The sequence below is a fragment of the Mauremys mutica genome, chromosome 2 (assembly GCF_020497125.1).
Source record: "Mauremys mutica isolate MM-2020 ecotype Southern chromosome 2, ASM2049712v1, whole genome shotgun sequence".
Lineage (NCBI taxonomy): Eukaryota > Metazoa > Chordata > Testudines > Geoemydidae > Mauremys > Mauremys mutica.
Genome location: NC_059073.1, coordinates 4,043,000 through 4,062,858, shown reverse-complemented (window position 1 = coordinate 4,062,858; position 19,859 = coordinate 4,043,000). Strand labels below are relative to the sequence as shown.

General features: G+C 62.1%; 1 protein-coding gene across 1 annotated transcript; it reads left to right on the top strand.

Moving 5' to 3' along the window:
* Nucleotides 1-1,016: 1,016 nt before the first annotated feature.
* Nucleotides 1,017-19,049, top strand: LOC123365148. The gene is made up of 4 exons (XM_045007803.1): nucleotides 1,017-1,308; nucleotides 14,613-16,048; nucleotides 18,213-18,449; nucleotides 18,735-19,049. Exons 1-4 carry the CDS (start codon nucleotides 1,107-1,109, stop codon nucleotides 19,047-19,049), a joined length of 2,190 nt encoding a protein of 729 aa, XP_044863738.1. The 5' UTR covers nucleotides 1,017-1,106.
* The last annotated feature ends 810 nt before the right edge of the window (nucleotides 19,050-19,859 follow it).

Sequence of the window (19,859 nt, the reverse complement as noted above, 5' to 3'; positions counted from 1 at the left end):
AAGATTAATCTTCAGACAGACTTGAATTCAATTCTTGAGATTCAGATACACAGCAGAGATGAGCTTGTAGTTGCCAAAAGTTCTTTTAGAAATAGTCCATAGGTTACAGTCCAATGTCCATATTCAGGGTGACTCCAGTCAATCACTGGGGATCTCAATCCTTGGGGCTTAAGGTTTCCCCCTCTTGAAACCCAAAGCAGATCTGAGATGAAGAAGGATCGTGTCCCAGGTTTCTTATACATTTCCAGCAGCCTTTCGGCCTGAGAAAACAATAGGCTTAACTCCTTCTCCCAAATGTCCTGGCAATTAGCACAGAGTAATTTATCCATTAACAGTTCAGATACAGGTTAGTACAACCTTCAAAGAGACACATAGACAATAATACTATTGCACTCAAGTATCATCATAAATGTTAATATTCCTTTTTTGATCTTTGAATTAAAACTATAGCAATAGACAAGACTTGTTTGCTTGCATCCCAAGACCTGAGCAAACATCTCCCCTTCTACCTCTAACAATGCAGACTTGCATTTCAAAGCTCTAGTCATTTACATATCTTCCTAACCCGTCCTCAAGGTTCACCCATGGGTCAGGTCAGTCTATGAGTTAATTAACTCTTTCTGGCCCTGTCACCTTTCAATGAGATAAAATATTATATCACAGTCATAACGTCACAGAGGGAGCCGGTGGTGGGGAGCTAGCGAGAGCCGGGAAGGGGGCTCCGGCCACAGGGCGTCTCCAGCCAGCCAGTAGGAGCCTGGGGCACAGCGCACAGAGGTGCTGTCCTGCTCTGCCCGTTCCCTTGCTCCCCGCGCCCCCTCCTGCCCTGTGGTAAACAGGCACCTGCCACGTCCCGGTGCCCTCACCAGCATGTGCCAACCCGCCCCCCTCCCTCTGGCTTTGCAGGAGGGTAGCAGCGAATGGCCTGGCCAGGGCCCCCCGGCTGGCCTGGCCCCGGAACCTTTGGCCAGTTCCATGGAAGGCGTCACAAAGGGAGTCCCAGGACCTGGCCCCACCTCCGGGCTCCTCTGCCCCCCAGAATGGAGCCACAGCGGGCGTAAGGGTGCAAGGCTGGCTGCTCCGCCCAGGCCCTATGCCAGGGCACCATGTCTCACGGCTGCAACCAGTGCCCACACGGCCCCTGTGCCCACGGCCCAGCAGGAAGCTGCAGCTGGGCCTGCGGGCAGCACACGGGCATGTGGGAATGGGATCACAGCGTGTGCCCTGCCGCAGACAGCCGCACCCGGGGCCCCGAAGGGGCGTGCTGGGGCTGGGAGGGTGCCAAGCCCAGCCCTCCGCCTGCGACAGGTACATGGGGCAGAGCTGGGGTGTCGGACACAGCGGGCTGTACACAAAGGGGGAGCAGCGGGGACCTGGGCTCGGAAGGGCGGGAGTAACCTGGCCCAGGGACCAGACCAGGGCTCGCTGCACGTTAATGGTGGGCAAGCGCGGAGCCAGCAGCTCCTTCCAGCAGCGTGTCCGGCCCAGCCAGCAGAGCTCCTGGGGGCCAGGCCCCACGGGAGGGGGGCCATGCAGCACGAGGTTGTTTCAGGGCCAGTCGTACCATCTGTTGTCAGGTGCAAAGCAGTGCGGGGCAGGGAGCCTGCAGGCTCCAGGGCAAGGACAGGGGCTGCCGGGTGCATGGGGGGGCAGGGAGCCTTCTTCTGAAGCCAGCCCCTTCCGCACTAGCCCAGGGCAGCACCAGGAATCGGGGCTGGGCACGGGGCAGACACAGGCCTGGAGCTGGCGCTGCCCCAGCTGACTAGTAAACTCCACGCTGTTTTGCAAACACTGGCTGCAGAGGGGTAGCTGTGTTAGTCTGGATCTGTAAAAGCAGCAAAGAATCCTGTGGCACCTTATAGACTAACAGACGTTTTGGAGCGTGAGCTTTCGTGGGTGAATACCCACTTCGTCGGATGCATGTAGTGGAAATGGGTAAGGAATGGTGTCCCTAGCCTCTGTTTGTCAGAGGATGGAGATGGATGGCAGGAGAGAGATCACTTGATCATTACCTGTTAGGTTCACTCCTTCTAGGGCACCTGGCATTGGCCACTGTCGGTAGACAGGATACTGGGCTAGATGGACCTTTGGTCTGACCCGGTACGGCCGTTCTTATGTTTTTATGTTCTTATGATTCCTTGAGGACCTGCTCCATGATTTTTCTAGGGACTGAGGTGAAGCAGACTGGCCTGTAGTTCCCCGGATCCTCCTTTTTCCCTTTTTTAAAGATGGGCACTACATTAGGCTTTTTCCAGTCATCCGGGACCTCCCCCGATCATCATGAGTTTTCAAAGATAATGGCCAAGGGCTCTGCAATCACATTCGCCAACTGCTTTAGCACCCTCGGATGCAGCGCATCCGGTCCCATGGACTTGTGCTCGTCCAGCTTTTCTAAATAGTCCCGAACTACTTCTTTCTCCACAGAGGGCTGGTCATCTTCTCCCTATGCTGTGCTGCCCAGTGCAGCAGTCTGGGAGCTGACCTTGTTCGTGAAGACCGAGGCAAAAAAATCATTGAGTACACTAGCTTTCTCCACATCCTCTGTCACTAGGTTCCCTCCCTCATTCAGCAAGGGGCCCACACTTTCCTTGACTTTCTTCTTGTTGCTAACATACCTGAAGAAACCCTTCTTGTTACTCCTAACATCTCCGGCTAGCTGCAACTCCAAGTGTGATTTGGCCTTCCTGATTTCACTCCTGCATGCCTGAGCAATATTTTTATACTCCTCCCTGGTCATTTGTCCAATCTTCCACTTCTTGTAAGCTTCTTTTTTGCGTTTAAGATCAGCAAGGATTTCACTGTTAAGCCAAGCTGGTCGCCTGCCATATTTACTATTTTTTCTACACATCGGGATGGTTTGTTCCTATAACCTCAATGAGGCTTCTTTAAAATACAGCCAGCTCTCCTGGACTCCTTTCCCCGTCATTTTATTTTCCCAGGTGATCCTGCCCATCAGTTCCCTGAGGGAGTCAGTCTGCTTTTTGAAGTCCAGGGTCTGTATTCTGCTGCTCTCCTTTCTTCCTTGTGTCGGGATCCTGAACTTGACCATCTCATGGTCACTGCCTCCCAGGTTCCCATCCACTTTTGCTTCCCCTACTGAAAATTTTATCAGATAACTGAAAATCTTACCTCATCATCTGAAAGAAAAGGGTCTTCCAATCCCAAAGGATCAGCCACACACCCAAGTCCAATTATAACTTAGATCTTACCCAAAACACGCGCTTATAGCCAATTCTTATTAACTAAACTAAAATTTATTAAAAAAAGAAGAGAGAGAGAGTTGGTTGAAAGATCAATATACAGACAGATTTGAGTTCAATCTCTTGAGGTCCAGATATATAGCAGAGATGGTGAGTTTATAGTTGCCAAAAGTCCTTTTAGAAAAATCCACAGATTATAGTCCAATGTCCATATTCAGGGTGACTCCAGTCAGTGACTGGGGATTTCAATTTTCATGGCTCAGGGTTTCCCCTTCTTGAAACCCAAAGCAGATCTGAGATGAAGCAGGAGCATGTCCCAGTGTTTTTAATACATTTCCAGCAGCCTTTTGGCCTGAGAAAACAATAGGCTTAACTTTCCTTCTTCCAAACATCATGAAAATTAGCACAGGGTAATTTATCCATTAAACAGTTCAGATACAGGTGACCACAACCTGCAAAGAGACACAGAGACAATAATACTATTTCACTCCAGTGTCTTCCTAAATGTTAATATTCCTTTTTTAATCTTTGAATCAAAGCTATAGCAATAGACAAGACTTGTTTGCTTACATCCAGGCCTGCACAACTCTTAAAGCAGCGAGGGCCATATTACTCCAAAGAAAACAGCTGAGGGTCGAACCCCCCCTCCCCCGGCCCCGCCGACCCCCCCCCAGCAGCACTGAAACCCCCCCCAGCGCCACCCAGCCCCCCCAAAACACCCCCCCCCCAAGCGCCACAGGCCCCATGGAAACAAAACCTCCTTCCCCAGTGCCACCCCGCTGAAACAGCGGTATTGAACCTTGGTAATATGTAATAGCAGGTCCCTAAGGTAGTATAATTAAGGTAAAAGAAAAATGTCTTTTTGCTAGAAGTAGAATAAGATCTTCCCCCCACTTTGTAATCAGTTGCCCTGTTGAATGAATGAGGTGGGACTGAGGAAGGCAGCACCTCCAGGCAGCTCCACCCCTTGGAGAGGGGCTGGGAGCCAGACCAGATCAGTAGAACAGGTCAGCCACTGACTCCTCGCTCGCCTCCTCAGCCCCGCCCCCCCCCCCCCCCCCGCTGCCGGCTCACCTGCCCCCCCCCTCGCCTCCTCAGCCCCCACCCGCTGCCGGCTCACCTGCCCCTCCCTCGCCTCCTCAGCCCCCGCCCCCGCTGCCGGCTCACCTGCCCCCCCTCGCCTCCTCAGCCCCCCCCCGCCGCTGGCTCACCTGCCCCCCCCTCGCCTCCTCAGCCCCCTCCCCCGCTGCCGGCTCACCTGCCCCCCCCTCGCCTCCTCAGCCCCCCCCGCCGCTGGCTCACCTGCCCCCTGTCACGGAGTGTGGGGGAGTCCGGCTCTGCACCCCTCTTCCTGGGACTCACAGTGACTCTCAGCCAGCCAGTAAAACAGAAGGTTTATTGGACAACAGGAACACCGGCTACAGCAGAGCTTGTGGGCAGAGCCAGGACCCCTCAATCTGGTCCTTCTGGGGGTGCAGGGGGCTTAGTTCCCAGCTTGGGATTCCCTGCACTGCACCCCCCAGCCCAAAACCGACACTGACCCATAGTCCTGCAGGAGCAGGCTCCACCTCAGGAGCTTGGCGTTGGCTCCTTTCATCTGGTGCAGCCAGGTCGGGGAGAGTGGTCGGTGTACACAGTGAAGTGGCGCCCAAAGAGATATGGCTCCAGTTTCTTCAGGGCCCACACCATGGCCAGGCATTCCTTCTCGATGGCCACGTAGTTCTGCTCCCGGGGTAGCAACTTCTTGCTCAGGTACACGATGGGGTGTCTCTCCCCCTTTTCATTCTCCTGCATTAACACCGCCCCCAGTCCCGTGTCTGAGGTGTCGGTGAACACCATAAAGGGCTTGTCAAAGTCTGGGTTTGCCAGAACTGGGCCACTAACCAGAGCCTTCTTCAGCGCCCGGAGAGCCTGCTGGCACTGCTCGGTCCAGACCACCTTGTCTGGCTTCCCCTTCTTGCACAGCTCAGTGATGGGGGCAGCTATGGCGCTAAAGTGGGGCACGAACCTTCGATAGTACCCCACCATCCCAATAAAGGCCTGGACCTGCTTTTTGGTTTGGGGGGCTGTGACGGTGCGGTTCTGGCGGGACCCAACTGAGAGTGCCAAATCAGGACCAATTGCTCAAACAGGGCAATCACAGCCCTAGGCTGGGGTTTTTCCACCTCTAAGGCAAACCAAACCAGCCAGACAAAAAGGACTTTGGTCTCACCCCACTGGCTAACCACAAGTCACACAAGCAATTCCCTTAGACACTCCAGTCTCCCAGTATCACCACCAGTGCACTCGTCCTGGGGATGAATGGTTATGAAAACCAACACCCCAATAAAAGAAAACGGTTCTCTCGATCCCAAAGGACCAAGCCCCAGACCCAGGTCAATATACACATCAGATCTTACCCACAAATCACGCTGTTGCCAATCCTTTAGAATCTAAAATCTAAAGGTTTATTTACAAAGGGAAAAAGGTAGAGATGAGAGGTAGAATTGGTTAAATGGAATCAATTATATACAGTAATGGCAAAGTTCTTAGTTCAGGCTTGTAGCAGTGATGGAGCAAACTGCAGGTTCAAATCAAGTCTCTGGAGAACATCCCCCGCTGGGATGGGTCATTCAGTCCTTTGTTCAGAGCTTCAGTTTGTAGCAAAGTCCCTCCAGAGGTAAGAAGCAGGATTGAAGACCAGATGCAGACGATGCATCAGCCTTATATAGGCTTTTCCAGGTGTAAGAACCTCTTTGTCCTTACTGTGGATAAGTACAGCAAAATGGAGTCTGCAGTCACATGGGCCAGTCCCTGTATACTTCGCTGAGTCACAAGGCGTGTTTGCCTTCTCTCCATGGGTCAATTGTGTAGCTGATGGTCCTTAATGGGCCATCAAGCAGGCTAAGCAGAGCTAACACCAACTTGTCTGGGATATCACCCAGAAGCACATCACCAACTTGAAATACAGACAGTATAGAGCCAATATACATAACTTCAACTAAAAATGATACATGCACACAGACAGCATAATCATAACCAGCAACCCATAACCTGGTCTTAGACACCTTATATGACCCCCTTTACCTAAGATTTGGTGCCATTACGGGACCTTGGTTGCAACCCATGTTCTATATGGTCCCAATTTATATCAATAACGTCACAGGGGCAGAACAGTCTCTGATCACCTCCACCTTGGCTGGTTCCGGCTTTAGGCAGCCGCTCCCCACCCGATGGCCCAGGTAAGATACTTCAGCCATCCCCACCTTGCACTTCTCAGCCTTTACGGTTAAGCCAGCTTCTCGGAGTCGGTCCAGCACTTGTTTAACCTGGGACATGTGGTCTTCCCAGGTCTGGCTGAAGACGCAGATGTCGTCAATATACGCCACGGCAAAACTCTCCATCCCCCGCAGTAGCTGATCCACCAGGCGCTGGAAGGTGGCCGGTGCTCCCTTGAGGCCGAAGGGCAGGGTCAGAAACTCGTAGAGCCCCAGATGGGTGATAAAGGCTGATTTCAGCCTGGCATCTGCATCCAGCGGCACTTGCCAGTAGCCCTTTGTAAGATCCATGGTGGTGAGGTACCGACCGCCTCCCAGCTTGTCTAGGAGCTTGTCAGGCCTGGGCATGGGGTAGGCATCAGATACAGTGATGGCATTGAGCTTTCGATAGTCCACACAGAACCGGATCGACCCGTCCTTCTTGGGGACCAGCACCACCGGCGAGGCCCAAGGGCTGGCGGACGGCTGGATCACCCCCAAAGCCAGCATGTCCCTGACCTCTCTTTCTAGGTCCTGGGCAGGTTTCCCGGTGACCCGAAAAGGGGAGCATCGTATAGGGGGATGTGACCCAGTCTCCACCCGGTGGACAGTCAAATTAGTGCGCCCAGGCTGGTTGGAAAACAACTGTCGGTATAGATGCAGCACCCCTCTGATCTCAGCCTGCTGGGCAGGGGTCAGCTGATCAGAGAGGGGAATCGCCTCCAGCGGGGAACCAGCTTTTGTCCCAGGGAATAGATCCACTAAAGGGTCACCTCCCTGCTCCTCCCAGTGTCCACACACGGCTAACACCACATTCCCCCTGTCATAGTATGGCTTCATCATATTCACATGGTACACCCGGCGGTGATGAGCCCGGTTCGACAGCTCCACCACATAGTTTACCTCATTTAGTTGCTTGATAACCTTGAAGGGCCCTTCCCAGGCAGCCTGGAGTTTGTTTTTCCTCACGGGGATGAGAACCATCACCTGATCCCCGGTGGCAAAGGCGCGGGCCCGCGCTGTGCAGTCGTACCAGACCTTCTGCTTCCTCTGGGCTCGGGCCAGATTCTCCCTGGCCAGGCCCATGAGCTCGGCAAGTCTTTCCCGGAAGGTCAGGACATACTCCACCACTGTCTCTCCATCGGGAGTGTCCTTCCCCTCCCATTCGTCTCTCATCAGGTCCACGGGCCCCCTTACCCGCCTTCCATATAACAGTTTGAAAGGCGAAAACCCAGTAAATTCCTGGGGTACCTCCCTGTACGCGAACAGCAGGTGAGGTAAGTACTTGTCCCAGTCCTGCGGGTGCTGGTTCATAAATGTTTTTAGCATCATCTTTAGCGTCCCGTTGAACCTCTCCACCAGCCCGTTGGACTGGGGGTGATACGCTGAGGCCCAGCTGTGCCGGACCCCACATTTCTCCCACAAGCACCGGAGCAGGGCCGACATGAAGTTGGACCCCTGGTCCGTTAAGACTTCCTTGGGGAACCCCACCCGGCTGAAAATGGTCAGCAGCGCATCTGCCACGGTGTCTGCTTCGGTAGAGGACAAGGCCACCGCCTCAGGGTAGCGAGTGGCGAAATCTACCACCACCAGGATGTGTTTCTTCCCTGACCGGGTCGCCTTGCTGAGAGGTCCCACCATGTCTATGGCCACCTTCTGGAAAGGTTCTTCTATGATGGGCAAAGGCCTCAGAGCTGCTTTCCCCTTGTCCCGGGCCTTCCCCACCTGCTGGCAGGGGTCACAGGATTGGCAGTACTGTCGGACATGGGTAAAGACCCCAGGGCAGTAAAAGTTCTGTAGCAGCCTCTGCCTGGTGCGCCGGATTCCCTGGAGCCCTGCGAGAGGGATGTCATGGGCCAGGTACAGCAGCTTGTGGCGAAACTTCTGGGGAACCACCAGCTGCCTCCTGATCCCCCATGACTCCACTTCTTCTGGGGGAGCCCATTCTCGGTACAGGAACCCCTTCACCCACAGGAACCTCTCCTTGCATCCTCTCCTCATGGTCTGTACTGCACTGAGGTTAGCCCGGTCCCTGGGCTTCCGCAAGGAGGGATCTTTCTGCAACTCGGCCTGGAACTCAGCAGCTGGGACAGGGATGGGGACTTGCTGTCTCCCGCTGGCTGGGTCTGAGGCCGCAGCCTCTCTAAGCCATGTCCCTGGGCGTTCCTTCCCCACCAGGTTACGGTCCTGCGCCTCGGGCAGAGTACCTTCCCCGTTGTCAGGGCGCAGTGCCCTGCGCCAACTCTGACTACGGGTCATGACCAGGGCACCCCGGGTGTTACTTGGCCAGTCCTCGAGGTCCCCCCCCATTAACACCTCCGTGGGCAAATGTGGGTGTACCCCCACGTCCTTGGGGCCCTCCTTGGCCTCCCACTTCAAGTGTACCCTCGCCACGGGCACCTTGAATGGGGTCCCGCCCACGCCCATCAGGGTCAGGTAGGTGTCGGGCACCATCCGATCTGAGGCCACCACCTTGGGCCGGGCCAGTGTCACCTCTGCGCCCGTGTCCCAGTACCCAGTGACCTTCCTCCCATCTACCTCCAGGGGAACAAGGCACTCTTTCCGAAGGGGTAGCCCCGTGCCCACCCTGTAAACCAAAAACCCGGAGTCTGGATCATCCAGCCCCCCAGAGGAGCTGACCTGGGGCCCTCCTCCCTCCTTCCCAGGTGGAATGCTGCCAGCCCCCATTTCCTGGGAATGTTGCCCCTCATCCGACTGGGTCTTTACCCAGTCAACCCTCTGCGGGTTGGGTTTGCTCAGTCTGTCCCTGAGCTTGGGGCACTGGGCCTGTATGTGGCCTCGTTGGCCACAGTGATAGCAGCCCATAAGAACATAAGAACATAAGAAAGGCTGTACCGGGTCAGACCAAAGGTCCATCTAGCCCAGTATCTGTCTACCGACAGTGGCCAATGCCAGGTGCCCCAGAGGGAGTGAATCTAACAGGCAATGATCAAGTGATCTCTCTCCTGCCATCCATCTCCATCCTCTGACGAATAGAGGCTAGGGACACCATTCTTACCCATTCTGGCTAATAGCCATTTATGGACTTAGCCACCATGAATTTATCCAGTCCCCTTTTAAACATTGTTCTAGTCCTAGCCTTCACAACCTCCTCAGGTAAGGAGTTCCACAAGTTGACTGTGCGCTGCGTGAAGAAGAACTTCCTTTTATTTGTTTTAAACCTGCTGCCTATTAGCTTCATTTGGTGACCCCTAGTTCTTGTATTATGGGAATAAGTAAATAACTTTTCCTTATCCACTTTCTCCACATCACTCATGATTTTATATACCTCTATCATGTCCCCCCTTAGTCTTCTCTTTTCCAAGCTGAAGAGTCCTAGCCTCTTTAATCTTTCCTCGTATGGGACCCTCTCTAAACCCCTAAACCCATGTCCCGTGGGTCCCCTCGAGTGGGTCGGATGGACCTGACACTGGATGTTCCCCTTTGGTGGGGGTTCTCCATAGGCCCCCACTGGGAGGTCCCATGGTGACTTTCTCTCTGCGTTGAGGCAGGCCTGCTCCTTTGAGACTCCTCCTTGTTATCCCCTGCCCGACTGTCCACAAATTGGTCGGCCAGCCGGCCTGCGTGCTGCGGGTTCTCCGGCTTCTGGTCCATCAACCACAGCCTCAGGTCGGGTGGGCACTGCGCATACAGGTGCTCCGGTATGACTAGGTCAAGCAGGTCCTCTTTAGTTTGGGCCCCGGCTGTCCACTTGCGGGCATATCCCTGCGCCTGGTTGACCAGTTGTAGGTATGTGACCTCCCGGGTCTTATGTTGACTCCGGAACCTCTTCCGGTACATCTCCGGGGTCAGCCCAAACTCGCGGAGCAGGGCCTGTTTGAACCGTTCGTAGTTCCCTGCCTCCGCCCCTTTCATTCGGCTGTACACCTCCACGGCGGTGGAGTCCAGTAAGGGGGTGAGAAACGGGATCCTGTCTGCAGGGTCAACCCGGTGCAGCTCACAGGCATTCTCAAAGGCCGTCAGGAAGGTGTCTATGTCCTCCCCCTCCTTACGCCGGGCCAGGAAGTACTTATCAAAGCTCTTTGTAGGCTTGGGTCCCCCCTCACTCACCGCAGCCGGGGCCCCACTGCTCCTCAGCCAGGCCAGTTCCAGCTCATGCTGGCGCTGGTTCTCCTCGTGTTTACGCTGGTTCTCCCGCTCCTTCAGTTCTTGCCTCCTTAACTCGAGCTCCTCCCATCTCAGCTCCCTGTCATGTTCCATCCGCATTCGTTCCAGGGACAGAGAGCTCCGCCGGGACGATCCCCTGCTGGCCGCCGGGGTCAGGGTGCCCTCGGTATTCACTGGGCTTCCCCCCACCCCTCCCCTAGGTATAGGGGGGCAGGGTCTCGGGGTGTCCTCGGCAGCAGTCTGGCCCCTCCCAGCCATGTCAGGCCCCAGGGCCCATGCTGCATCCGCTGGGCGGCTTCCCTCCGGGACAGGGCTCGGTTCACTCAAGCGATCCTTCTCCTCCAGCTGGGCGATTCGCTGGTCTTTGGTGGACCTCCCAATGCGCAGCCCCTTCTGCCTGCACAGCTCCACCAGGTCTTTCTTAAGGTGCTTAGCAAACATCTTCCTGCTGGCCACTCGCTGGCCTGTGCTCTCAGCTTCCCACCGGTTCCAGGGAGACCCTTCGTGCACCAGCCCTTCTTCAGCTCACCCCCTCTCTGCCAGGGTCGAGCTGCAGATTCCTCCGCCCCCGGGACTGCTCCTGCGATCCCCTGGGGGACCCTGCTACTGCAAAGTCCTTCTCACTGGGCACACACTCCCAGGGGTTAATCGCCTCCTGAAATTGCCCCTTCGTTTTACTGCTCCCCAGTCACTTACTCTAGGAAGCGCTGTCCACGGGGTGCAGTACATCCTACCGCTGCCACCAGTTGTCACAGAGTGTGGGGGAGTCCGGTCCTGCACCCCTTTTCCTGGGACTCTCAGTGACTCTCAGCCAGCCAGTAAAACAGAAGGTTTATTGGACACAGGAACACAGGCTACAGCAGAGCTTGGAGATACAGCCAGGACCCCTCAATCTGGTCCTTCTGGGGGTGCAGGGAGCTTAGTTCTCAGCTTGGGATTCCCTACACTGCACCCCCCAGCCCAAAACTGAAACTGACCCAACCCTCTCCAGCCGGCTCCCTGCCTTTGTCTAGCTTCCTGGGGAAAGGTGTTGACTCCCCTCTCCCCTGCCTGGCTCAGGTTACAGGCTCAGGTCCTGTCCCTCACCTAACGTCCTCCCCGGCTCTCCCATCCCCCATGCAGACAGTCCCGACTCCATCACACCTCCCTCCCCTGAGCATGTCACATCCACGCTCCTCCGCTTCCCTCCCCTGAGCGCCCCGCGTCCCCGCTCCTCCGCCTCCCTCCCCTGAGCGCCCCGCGTCCCCGCTCCTCCGCCTCCTCCCCAGAGCGCCCCGCGTCCCCGCTCCTCCGCTTCCCTCCCCTGAGCACCCCGCGTCCCCGCTCCTCCGCCTCCCTCCCCTGAGCGCCCCGCGTCCCCGCTCCTCCGCCTTCCTCCCCAGAGCGCCCCGCATCCCCGCTCCTCCGCCTCCCTCCCCTGAGCGCCCCGCGTCCCCGCACCTCCGCTTCCCTCCCCTGAGCGCCCCGCGTCCCCGCTCCTCCTCTTCCCTGCCCTGAGCGTGCCGCGTCCCCGCTCCTACGCCTCCCTCCCCTGAGCGCCCCGCATCCCCGCTCCTCCGCCTCCCTCCCCAGAGCGCCCCGCGTCCCCGCTCCTCCGCCTCCCTCCCCTGAGCGCCCCGCGTCCCCGCTCCTCCGCCTCCCTCCCCTGAGCGCCCCGCGTCCCCGCTCCTCCGCCTCCTCCCCAGAGCGCCCCGCGTCCCCGCTCCTCCGCTTCCCTCCCCTGAGCACCCCGCGTCCCCGCTCCTCCGCCTCCCTCCCCTGAGCGCCCCGCGTCCCCGCTCCTCCGCCTTCCTCCCCAGAGCGCCCCGCATCCCCGCTCCTCCGCCTCCCTCCCCTGAGCGCCCCGCGTCCCCGCACCTCCGCTTCCCTCCCCTGAGCGCCCCGCGTCCCCGCTCCTCCTCTTCCCTGCCCTGAGCGTGCCGCGTCCCCGCTCCTACGCCTCCCTCCCCTGAGCGCCCCGCATCCCCGCTCCTCCGCCTCCCTCCCCAGAGCGCCCCGCGTCCCCGCTCCTCCGCCTCCCTCCCCTGAGCGCCCCGCGTCCCCGCTCCTCCGCCTCCTCTCCAGAGTGCACCACATCCCCGCTCCTCCACTTCCCTCCCCTGAGCGTGCCGCGTCCCCGCTTTTCTGCCTCCTCCCCTGAGCGCCCCGCGTCCCCGCTCCTCCGCCTCCCTCCCCAGAGCGCCCCGCGTCCCCGCTTCTCCGCTTCCCTCCCCTGAGCGCCCCGCATCCCCGCTCCTCCGCTTCCCTCCCCTGAGCGCCCCGCGTCCCCGCTCCTCCGCTTCCCTCCCCTGAGCGTGCCGCGTCCCCGCTTTTCTGCCTCCTCCCCTGAGCGCCCCGCGTCCCCGCTCCTCCGCCTCCCTCCCCGGAGCGCCCCGCGTCCCCGCTCCTCCGCCTCCTCCCCTGAGCGCCCCGCGTCCCCGCTCCTCTGCCTCCCTCCCCTGAGCGCCCCGCGTCCCCGCTCCTCCGCCTCCCTCCCCGGAGCGCCCCGCGTCCCCGCTTCTCCGCTTCCCTCCCCTGAGCGCCCCGCGTCCCCGCTCCTCCGCTTCCCTCCCCTGAGCGCCCTGCGTCCCCGCTCCTCCGCCTCCTCCCCAGAGTGCACCACATCCCCGCTCCTCCGCTTCCCTCCCCTGAGCGCCCTGCGTCCCCGCTCCTCCGCCTCCTCCCCAGAGTGCACCACATCCCCGCTCCTCCGCCTCCTCCCCAGAGCGCCCCGCGTCCCCGCTCCTCCGCCTCCCTCCCCTGAGCGCCCCGCGTCCCCGCTCCTCCGCCTCCTCCCCAGAGCGCCCCGCGTCCCCGCTCCTCCGCCTCCTCCCCAGAGCGCCCCGCGTCCCCGCTCCTCCGCCTCCTCCCCAGAGTGCACCACATCCCCGCTCCTCCGCTTCCCTCCCCTGAGCGTGCCGCGTCCCCGCTTTTCTGCCTCCTCCCCTGAGCGCCCCGCGTCCCCGCTCCTCCGCCTCCCTCCCCAGAGCGCCCCGCGTCCCCGCTCCTCCGCCTCCCTCCCCTGAGCGCGCCGCGTCCCCGCTCCTCCGCCTCCTCCCCTGAGCGCCCCGCGTCCCCGCTCCTCCGCCTCTCTCCCCTGAGTGCCCCGCGTCCCCGCTCCTCCGCCTCCTCCCCAGAGCGCGTCACGTCCCCGCTCCTCCGCCTCCTCCCCAGAGCATGTCACGTCCCCGCTCCTCCGCCTCCCTCCCCAGAGCACCCCGCATCCCCGCTCCTCCGCCTACTTCCCAGCGCTTGCCACCGCCAAACAGCGGTAGAAAGCTCCGGCTGGGAGGAGTGGGAACGTGGCGCGCTCAGGGGAGGAGGCGGGAAAGAGGCGGGGCTGGGGCAGGGATTTGGGGATGGGGATGGGGCAGGGATTTGGGGAAGGGGTGGGGATGGGGGTGGGGCAGGGATTTGGGGAAGGGGTGGGGATGGGGGAGTGGCAGGGGTGGAGTCAGGATGGGGCGGGGAGGCAGTGGGGGGGCTAAGCCCCCACCGGCGCCAGAAGCAGTTGGCGCCTATGCTCCCGGCCCCAACACTTTCTGCTTCTGGGAGCCATGGCCTATTGCTCCATGCTGGTCTGGCTGAGGTTTGGGGACAGGCCACCCCAGGGCTCTCTTGCTGCGTAATCCTGGCTGGCTCTGCAAGCTGTGTGGGGCAGGGGCAGGGGCTGGGGCTGGATGGGTGGGACCTTATGGGCACATTCCCTGAACTGCAACAACAGCCCAGAGAGCATGGGTTGGGGCGGAAGCTGTCCCAAGCCCAGTCAGGACCCCACAGGGTCTGGTCATACCCTCCCAGCCCTGAGTTTTAGGGGGCTCCTCAGCCCCCCATCCCTGCCTGACCCATGGCCTTGCTCCAACATCCCTGAAGAGCCTGGCCCCCTGACTGTATGTGGGCAGAGCAGGGCCTAGGCACAGCATCACCCCGCTGGGGGCTCTGCAGGCGATGGGGCCTCACCCCCCCCCCAGGGTGCTGCGGGCAATGTGGCTTCACCCCATCAGGGGCTCTGCGGGCGGTGCGGTGGCCAGGCCCAGGACACCCCTTCACTCTCATTTTCTGATTGCAGGGGTCTCTCCGCCCGGTGGGCGCCCGTACCCAGGGGACACGCTCTCCTGCAGCGCGGCCCAGGGGCGGCATCTCCAGCCAGGCCAGGCACACTGCGGCTGCTGCAGCTGGCGCGCCGGAGGTGGGAGGATCGAGCGAGACACCTGCTGGGCCAAGGTCTGGCCGAGCCTGACCCGTCCCCAGGTCCCCCGGCAGCAAGAGGCGGCGGCAGTGGACAGCGACGGCAGGGGCGCCAAGCCATGCCCATGCCAAGCAGCGCTGCCCTGCGGCCTGGGGGCACCGTCACGCTCCGCAGACAGCCTGGACAGCTGTGGGTTCTCCACTGCCACCTCGTCCCTCAGCACCCCCAGCCTCTGTGAGGGCAAAGCCAGGGCAGATGAGAGGGCTCTGGCCTCTGCCCCAGACCTGGGGGGCTCAGCCGAGGAAACCATCAGCTCCATGCTGGGCTGCTGCGCCATCAGCCCCGGGGCAGCAGCCCTGCCCCTCGGCATCGACAGATCCCCCACTTCCAACAGCACTGCGGCGCAGCTGCTGGAGGAGTTCCTGACCCAGAAGGCCCGAGCGAGAGACCCGGCCGCCCTGCCTGCCAGCACGGACGGAGGTAGCCCCCCAGGGCAGGGGGACGTCCTGCACAGAGCCTGCTGCCCCAGCCACCCCACCGCCTCCACCTCTCTGCAGCAGCTGTGGCACCACAACCACCGCTTCCAGCAGGCCATGGCACGCTTTGAGAGCGGCACAGAGGCCTGTGGCTGGCAGAGCGAGCTGGGCCGGCTGCCGGCCAGAGAGACCAGGCAGGCGTGGGGCGCAGGGGGCACGCAGCACTGCAGCCATAGCGGGGAAGCCATGCGGGCCGAGCCACGTCCGCCCCACCGCAGCATGGCATGGGACTCTGCTGTGTGTGATGCCAGGGGCCCTCCCTTCCACGCCACAGGCCTGCCCACGGGACACGGGTGCTGTGCCACCGTTGAAGTCGTGGGCAGGAGACCTCGACAGGACCAGGGCCGAGGCTGGAGCTCTGCATTTCACTACTGCTGCCGCAAGCCCTGCAGCGACCGCGCCAGCCCCCGCCCAGCCTGGGAACCCCAGCGCGACGGCAGAGGCACCCAGGCGACCAGGGGGAGCCATAGGGAAATGGGTGGCACCCGCGAATGGATTGAGACGTGTCCCAGCGACCTGCCCGCCACGCACCTCAGCCACCACACAGTGCAGGCAGCGCTGAGACGGGCACACTCGAGCCACAGCACCCTGTGCCTCCATGCCCATAACACAGGCTCCTGGGCCAGCACCTCCTGCTCTGACCACACGCCGGGGAGCCCCTGCCAGGCAACCAGCAGAGCTGCCACGAGGCCCCGCCCAGGAGACTGCTATGCCCCCCTCTGGCCTGGCAGGAGCTGCCCTTGGGAACCAGAGCCCATGATGACCCCCCAGACCCCCCAGGTAGATGGGGAGGGGACTCGCAGCTCACACTGGCTTCAATGGGGTCCCCTCACACACAGAGTCCTGCCTCCCCCTGGAGGGTCCCCGACCTTGGCCCCTGCCCCCTAGCTCCCAGCCTCCCCAGCCCCCTTGGTGCAGGTGGGGATCTGGAGCAGTGCCAAGAGAGCTCTGGGGCTGGGAGCAGCCTCTCCCTACACCCCCCTAGTCACTAGCCAGGGGGGGTTTCCTAGGCTGGGGGGGGGCTCCAGGCCTGCATCCGGGCTGGGCTGGGGATGCTGCAGCAGCATGGAGGGACAGACACACACATGCTCTGGGGCCTGGCCATGCAGCCCCTCCCCCCAGCTCTGCTCAGTGACATCACAGCCTAGTGCATGTGACATCATAGTGACTGCCATGGTGATGTCACAGGACTCCTACCATGGGGCTGGGCTGAGGGGTCTCCAGGGCCAGAGTGGGGCAGGGGCAGGGCGTGTGCTCCACTAGCCAGTGGGCGGCTGGCCCTGCTGGGCAGGCAGAGCTGGGTCGTGCCAGGCAGGCTGGGGGGCGCGAAGGCTGCTGGGAGCAGGGACAGGGCCCAGGGCAAAGGTTTCTCAGCTCCGCTGGAGCACCTAGGGCCAGGCCGGTGGCAGCCCCCCACTTTCTCCTAGCCCAGTCCTGGGGGGGGAGGGGGCAGCCCCTCCCTGTAGACTGGGGGAGCGACTGGGGAGGCAGCTCTGGCTGCAGTGGGGACAGTTGCCAACACCCCTGCCCTGCCTCTGCCCTGAGGCCCCGACCCTGCTCCCTCCTTCCCCCTCCCTCACTCACTTTCACTGGGCCTGGGGCAGGGGCTCTGGGTGCGGGCTCCAGGTGGGGGCAGAAATGAGGGCTCCAGGCTGCAGCAGGGGGTTGGGGGGGCGGGTGAGGGCTCCGGCTAGGGGTGTGGGCTGTAGGGTGGGGCTGGGGATGAGGGGTTTGGGGTGCAAGAGGGGGTTGGTGGGGGGGGACAGGCTCTGGGAGGGAGTTTGGGTGGAGGAGGGGACTCCAGTCTGGGGCTGGGGTTGGGGTGTGGGAGGGGGTTCGGGGTCCTGGCAGCGCTTACCGCGGCTCCCGGGAAGTGGCCGCCAGGTCCCTGCAGCCCCTAGGCCATGGGCAGCCAGGGAGGCTCCGCACGCTGCTTTCGCCCCTGCAGGCACCACCCCCGCAGCTCCCATTGGTCACGGTTCCTGGCCAATGGGCGCTGCGGAGCCGGCACTGGGGGCGGGGGCAGCGCTCGGAGCCTCCCTGTGCGTCCATGTGCCTAGGGACAGCAAGGACCTGGCAGCCTCTTCCGGGAGCCGTGCGGCGCTAGGGCAGGCAGGGAGCCTCCCTTAGCCCAGGCCCCCGCTGCGCCGCCGACCACCAGGCTCCCGGTTCGACCGGGCGCTCCACTCGAAAACCGGACGCCTGGCAGCCCTACGGGCCATACAAATCACACAGAAAATCCCCGCTTTGTCACAGTCCCGCTCCCCACTCTGCCCCCCCAGGTGCCCCACGTGGCTGCAGCAGGCTTCGCTCACACCACAGCCCCAGCGTGTCCTGCTCAGACCCAGCAGGCCCCAGGGCCCCAGACCAGCCCGGCTGTGGCCTGCTCTGGCCCTGGCACCCGCCCAATGGCTCGGCTTGGCTCTGCCCCCAGCCCCCCACCTGCCCCATGCCCGGAGCTCGTCCTCCCAGCTTGCGGCTTGTCGTTGTGGGCCCTGCCCCGGCACCTGCTCTGGCCCCATGGGGTCCCCGCCGGCTCCACTCTCACCCAGCCAGGCAGCCAGTGAAGACAAGCACCAGGGATGGGGCCCCTGAAGCATGAGGGATCCCAAAGCTTATCAGCCCCTGGCCAGGGCTGGAGCCTACGGGGGCACCAGGCCTCAGGCTGAGCAGCCACGGAGCAGCGCAGCACAGAGCTGGCAGCACTCAGCAGGCTCTGCCCTGCCCTGGGCCGACCCACCTGGCCCCATGCTGGAGCAGGGCCAGCTCCATGGGCCGCCCTGGGGAGCCGGCTCTGGGCACCCGGCAGCCCCTCAGGGCAGGTGGACGCTGCTGCCCTCGGCCCAGGGCTCCCCTGAGGTGCCAGCCTGGCTCGCCAGGCCTGGGGGCAGTTGGTGCCCTGGCTCCCTCTGGGCTGAGCCCTCCCTTTGTCTCTCCTCACTAGCCACAGCCTGGCCCCAGGAAGCTGAGCTGCAGCGACACAGACCCTGCCGAGAGCCCGGAAGACGACTGCACCTGCACCTACTGCATGAAACGGTGCCAGCCGGGCCGGTGCCCGGGGGCCTGGAGCCAGAGCCACCCCGCGCTGGGCGGGGACGAGCAGGACTCAGAGCACGGCTGCGAGCGGGAGCCCAGGAGGGAGCAGGGCTGGGACAGGGGGATGGACGGGGACCAGGGACGGGCTGGGGAGCGGGGCAGGGACCAGGGACGGGACGGGGAGGGTGGCAGGGACCAGGGACGGGCGGGGAAACGGGACAGGGACCAGGGATGGGCAGGGGAGCGGCGCGGGGACCAGGGACGGGACGGGGACCAGGGATGGGCGGGGGAGCGGGGCAGGGACCAGGGACGGGCCAGGGATGCACGGCAAAGGGCCGGGGAGCAAGGGAGGGCCCCAGAACAGCGCAGAGCCTGGCCCAGGGAGCAGCAGGGGGCCTGGCCCAGGGAGTTGGCTGGGGGCCCCGGGCAGGGCCGTGAGAACAGGGTGTGGCTCATTGCCAAGACCTTCGAGCGGCGAGCACAGCGCGAGGCTGAGCGAGCCAAGAGGGAGCGGAGGGCTCAGGAACACAGGGCTCTGAGGGCCCCAGGCAGCCTGGGCAGGGAGCCCCGGGGCCCCAGGGGCCGTTCCCAAGAGCCCAAGAGAGGCACCGCCCAGGTCAAAGACTCCAGGCTGCAAACGCCCCCGAGCCGGGCTGTCGCCAGGGCCCATCCGCTGGGGCCACCCCACCCCAGGAGGGAAGCCAGAGCCCAGTGGAGGGACGGGCACCTCAGCTCCTGGCTGTGAGAGCAGGGGGGAAGGCACCGGTGGAGCTGGGGGGAGCACTGCAGGCTGCGGGGGGAGGGCGCTGCAGGCTGGCAGGGTGGGGGAGGGAGCTGGGGATGGCGCTGCAGGCTGCGGGGGGAGGGCGCTGAAGGCCGGTGGAGTACGGGACGGTGCTGGGGAGGGCGCTGCAGGCTGCCAGGGGGGGGGGGGGAGCGGCGGGGGAGGAGGGCACCATGGGGGAGGAAGCGTTGGTGGAGGTGCACAGGGAAGGGAGACGCTGGGTCATCCCAGGCACATTAAAGCCCTGCTGGCGGCTGAGCTAAGAGCTGAGGATTTGCTCTGAACAGAAAGATGCGCCTCCCCTCTACAGGCTGCCCACCCGCAGGCGGTGCCCTGCTCTGTCCCCCCCCGGACCTGCTGCTGCCCCCAGGGCTCATTCTCCTTGCCTTGGCGCTGGACGCGAGCACCGCTGGTGCGCTGGTGCCTGGCCCCCCACGCGTGGGTCAGTGCCAGCTCGGGGTCAGCTCCCCAGACTGGCCTGTGCTGTGGGTTGCCCAGCTAAGCGGCACAGGGGCCGGGGCATCCGCACTGCCTGGGGGGCTGAGCCTGCCCACAACGCTCCCGCCAGCCCTGCATCATTGGTCCCTCACAGCGCCAGAGCCCCGAGTCTCACCTTCCGGCCAGGACTGGCCCCACCGGCCCCTGCTGCCTCTCCTGGCCCCGGGCACACAGCCAGCCTGGCACAGGCCTCCGTGCTGCTCAAAGGGGGCCGTGCCCCGCGCGGCCCAGGGGCTCTGCTCAGAGCTCATTTCCAGCTCCCCCCAGCGTGGC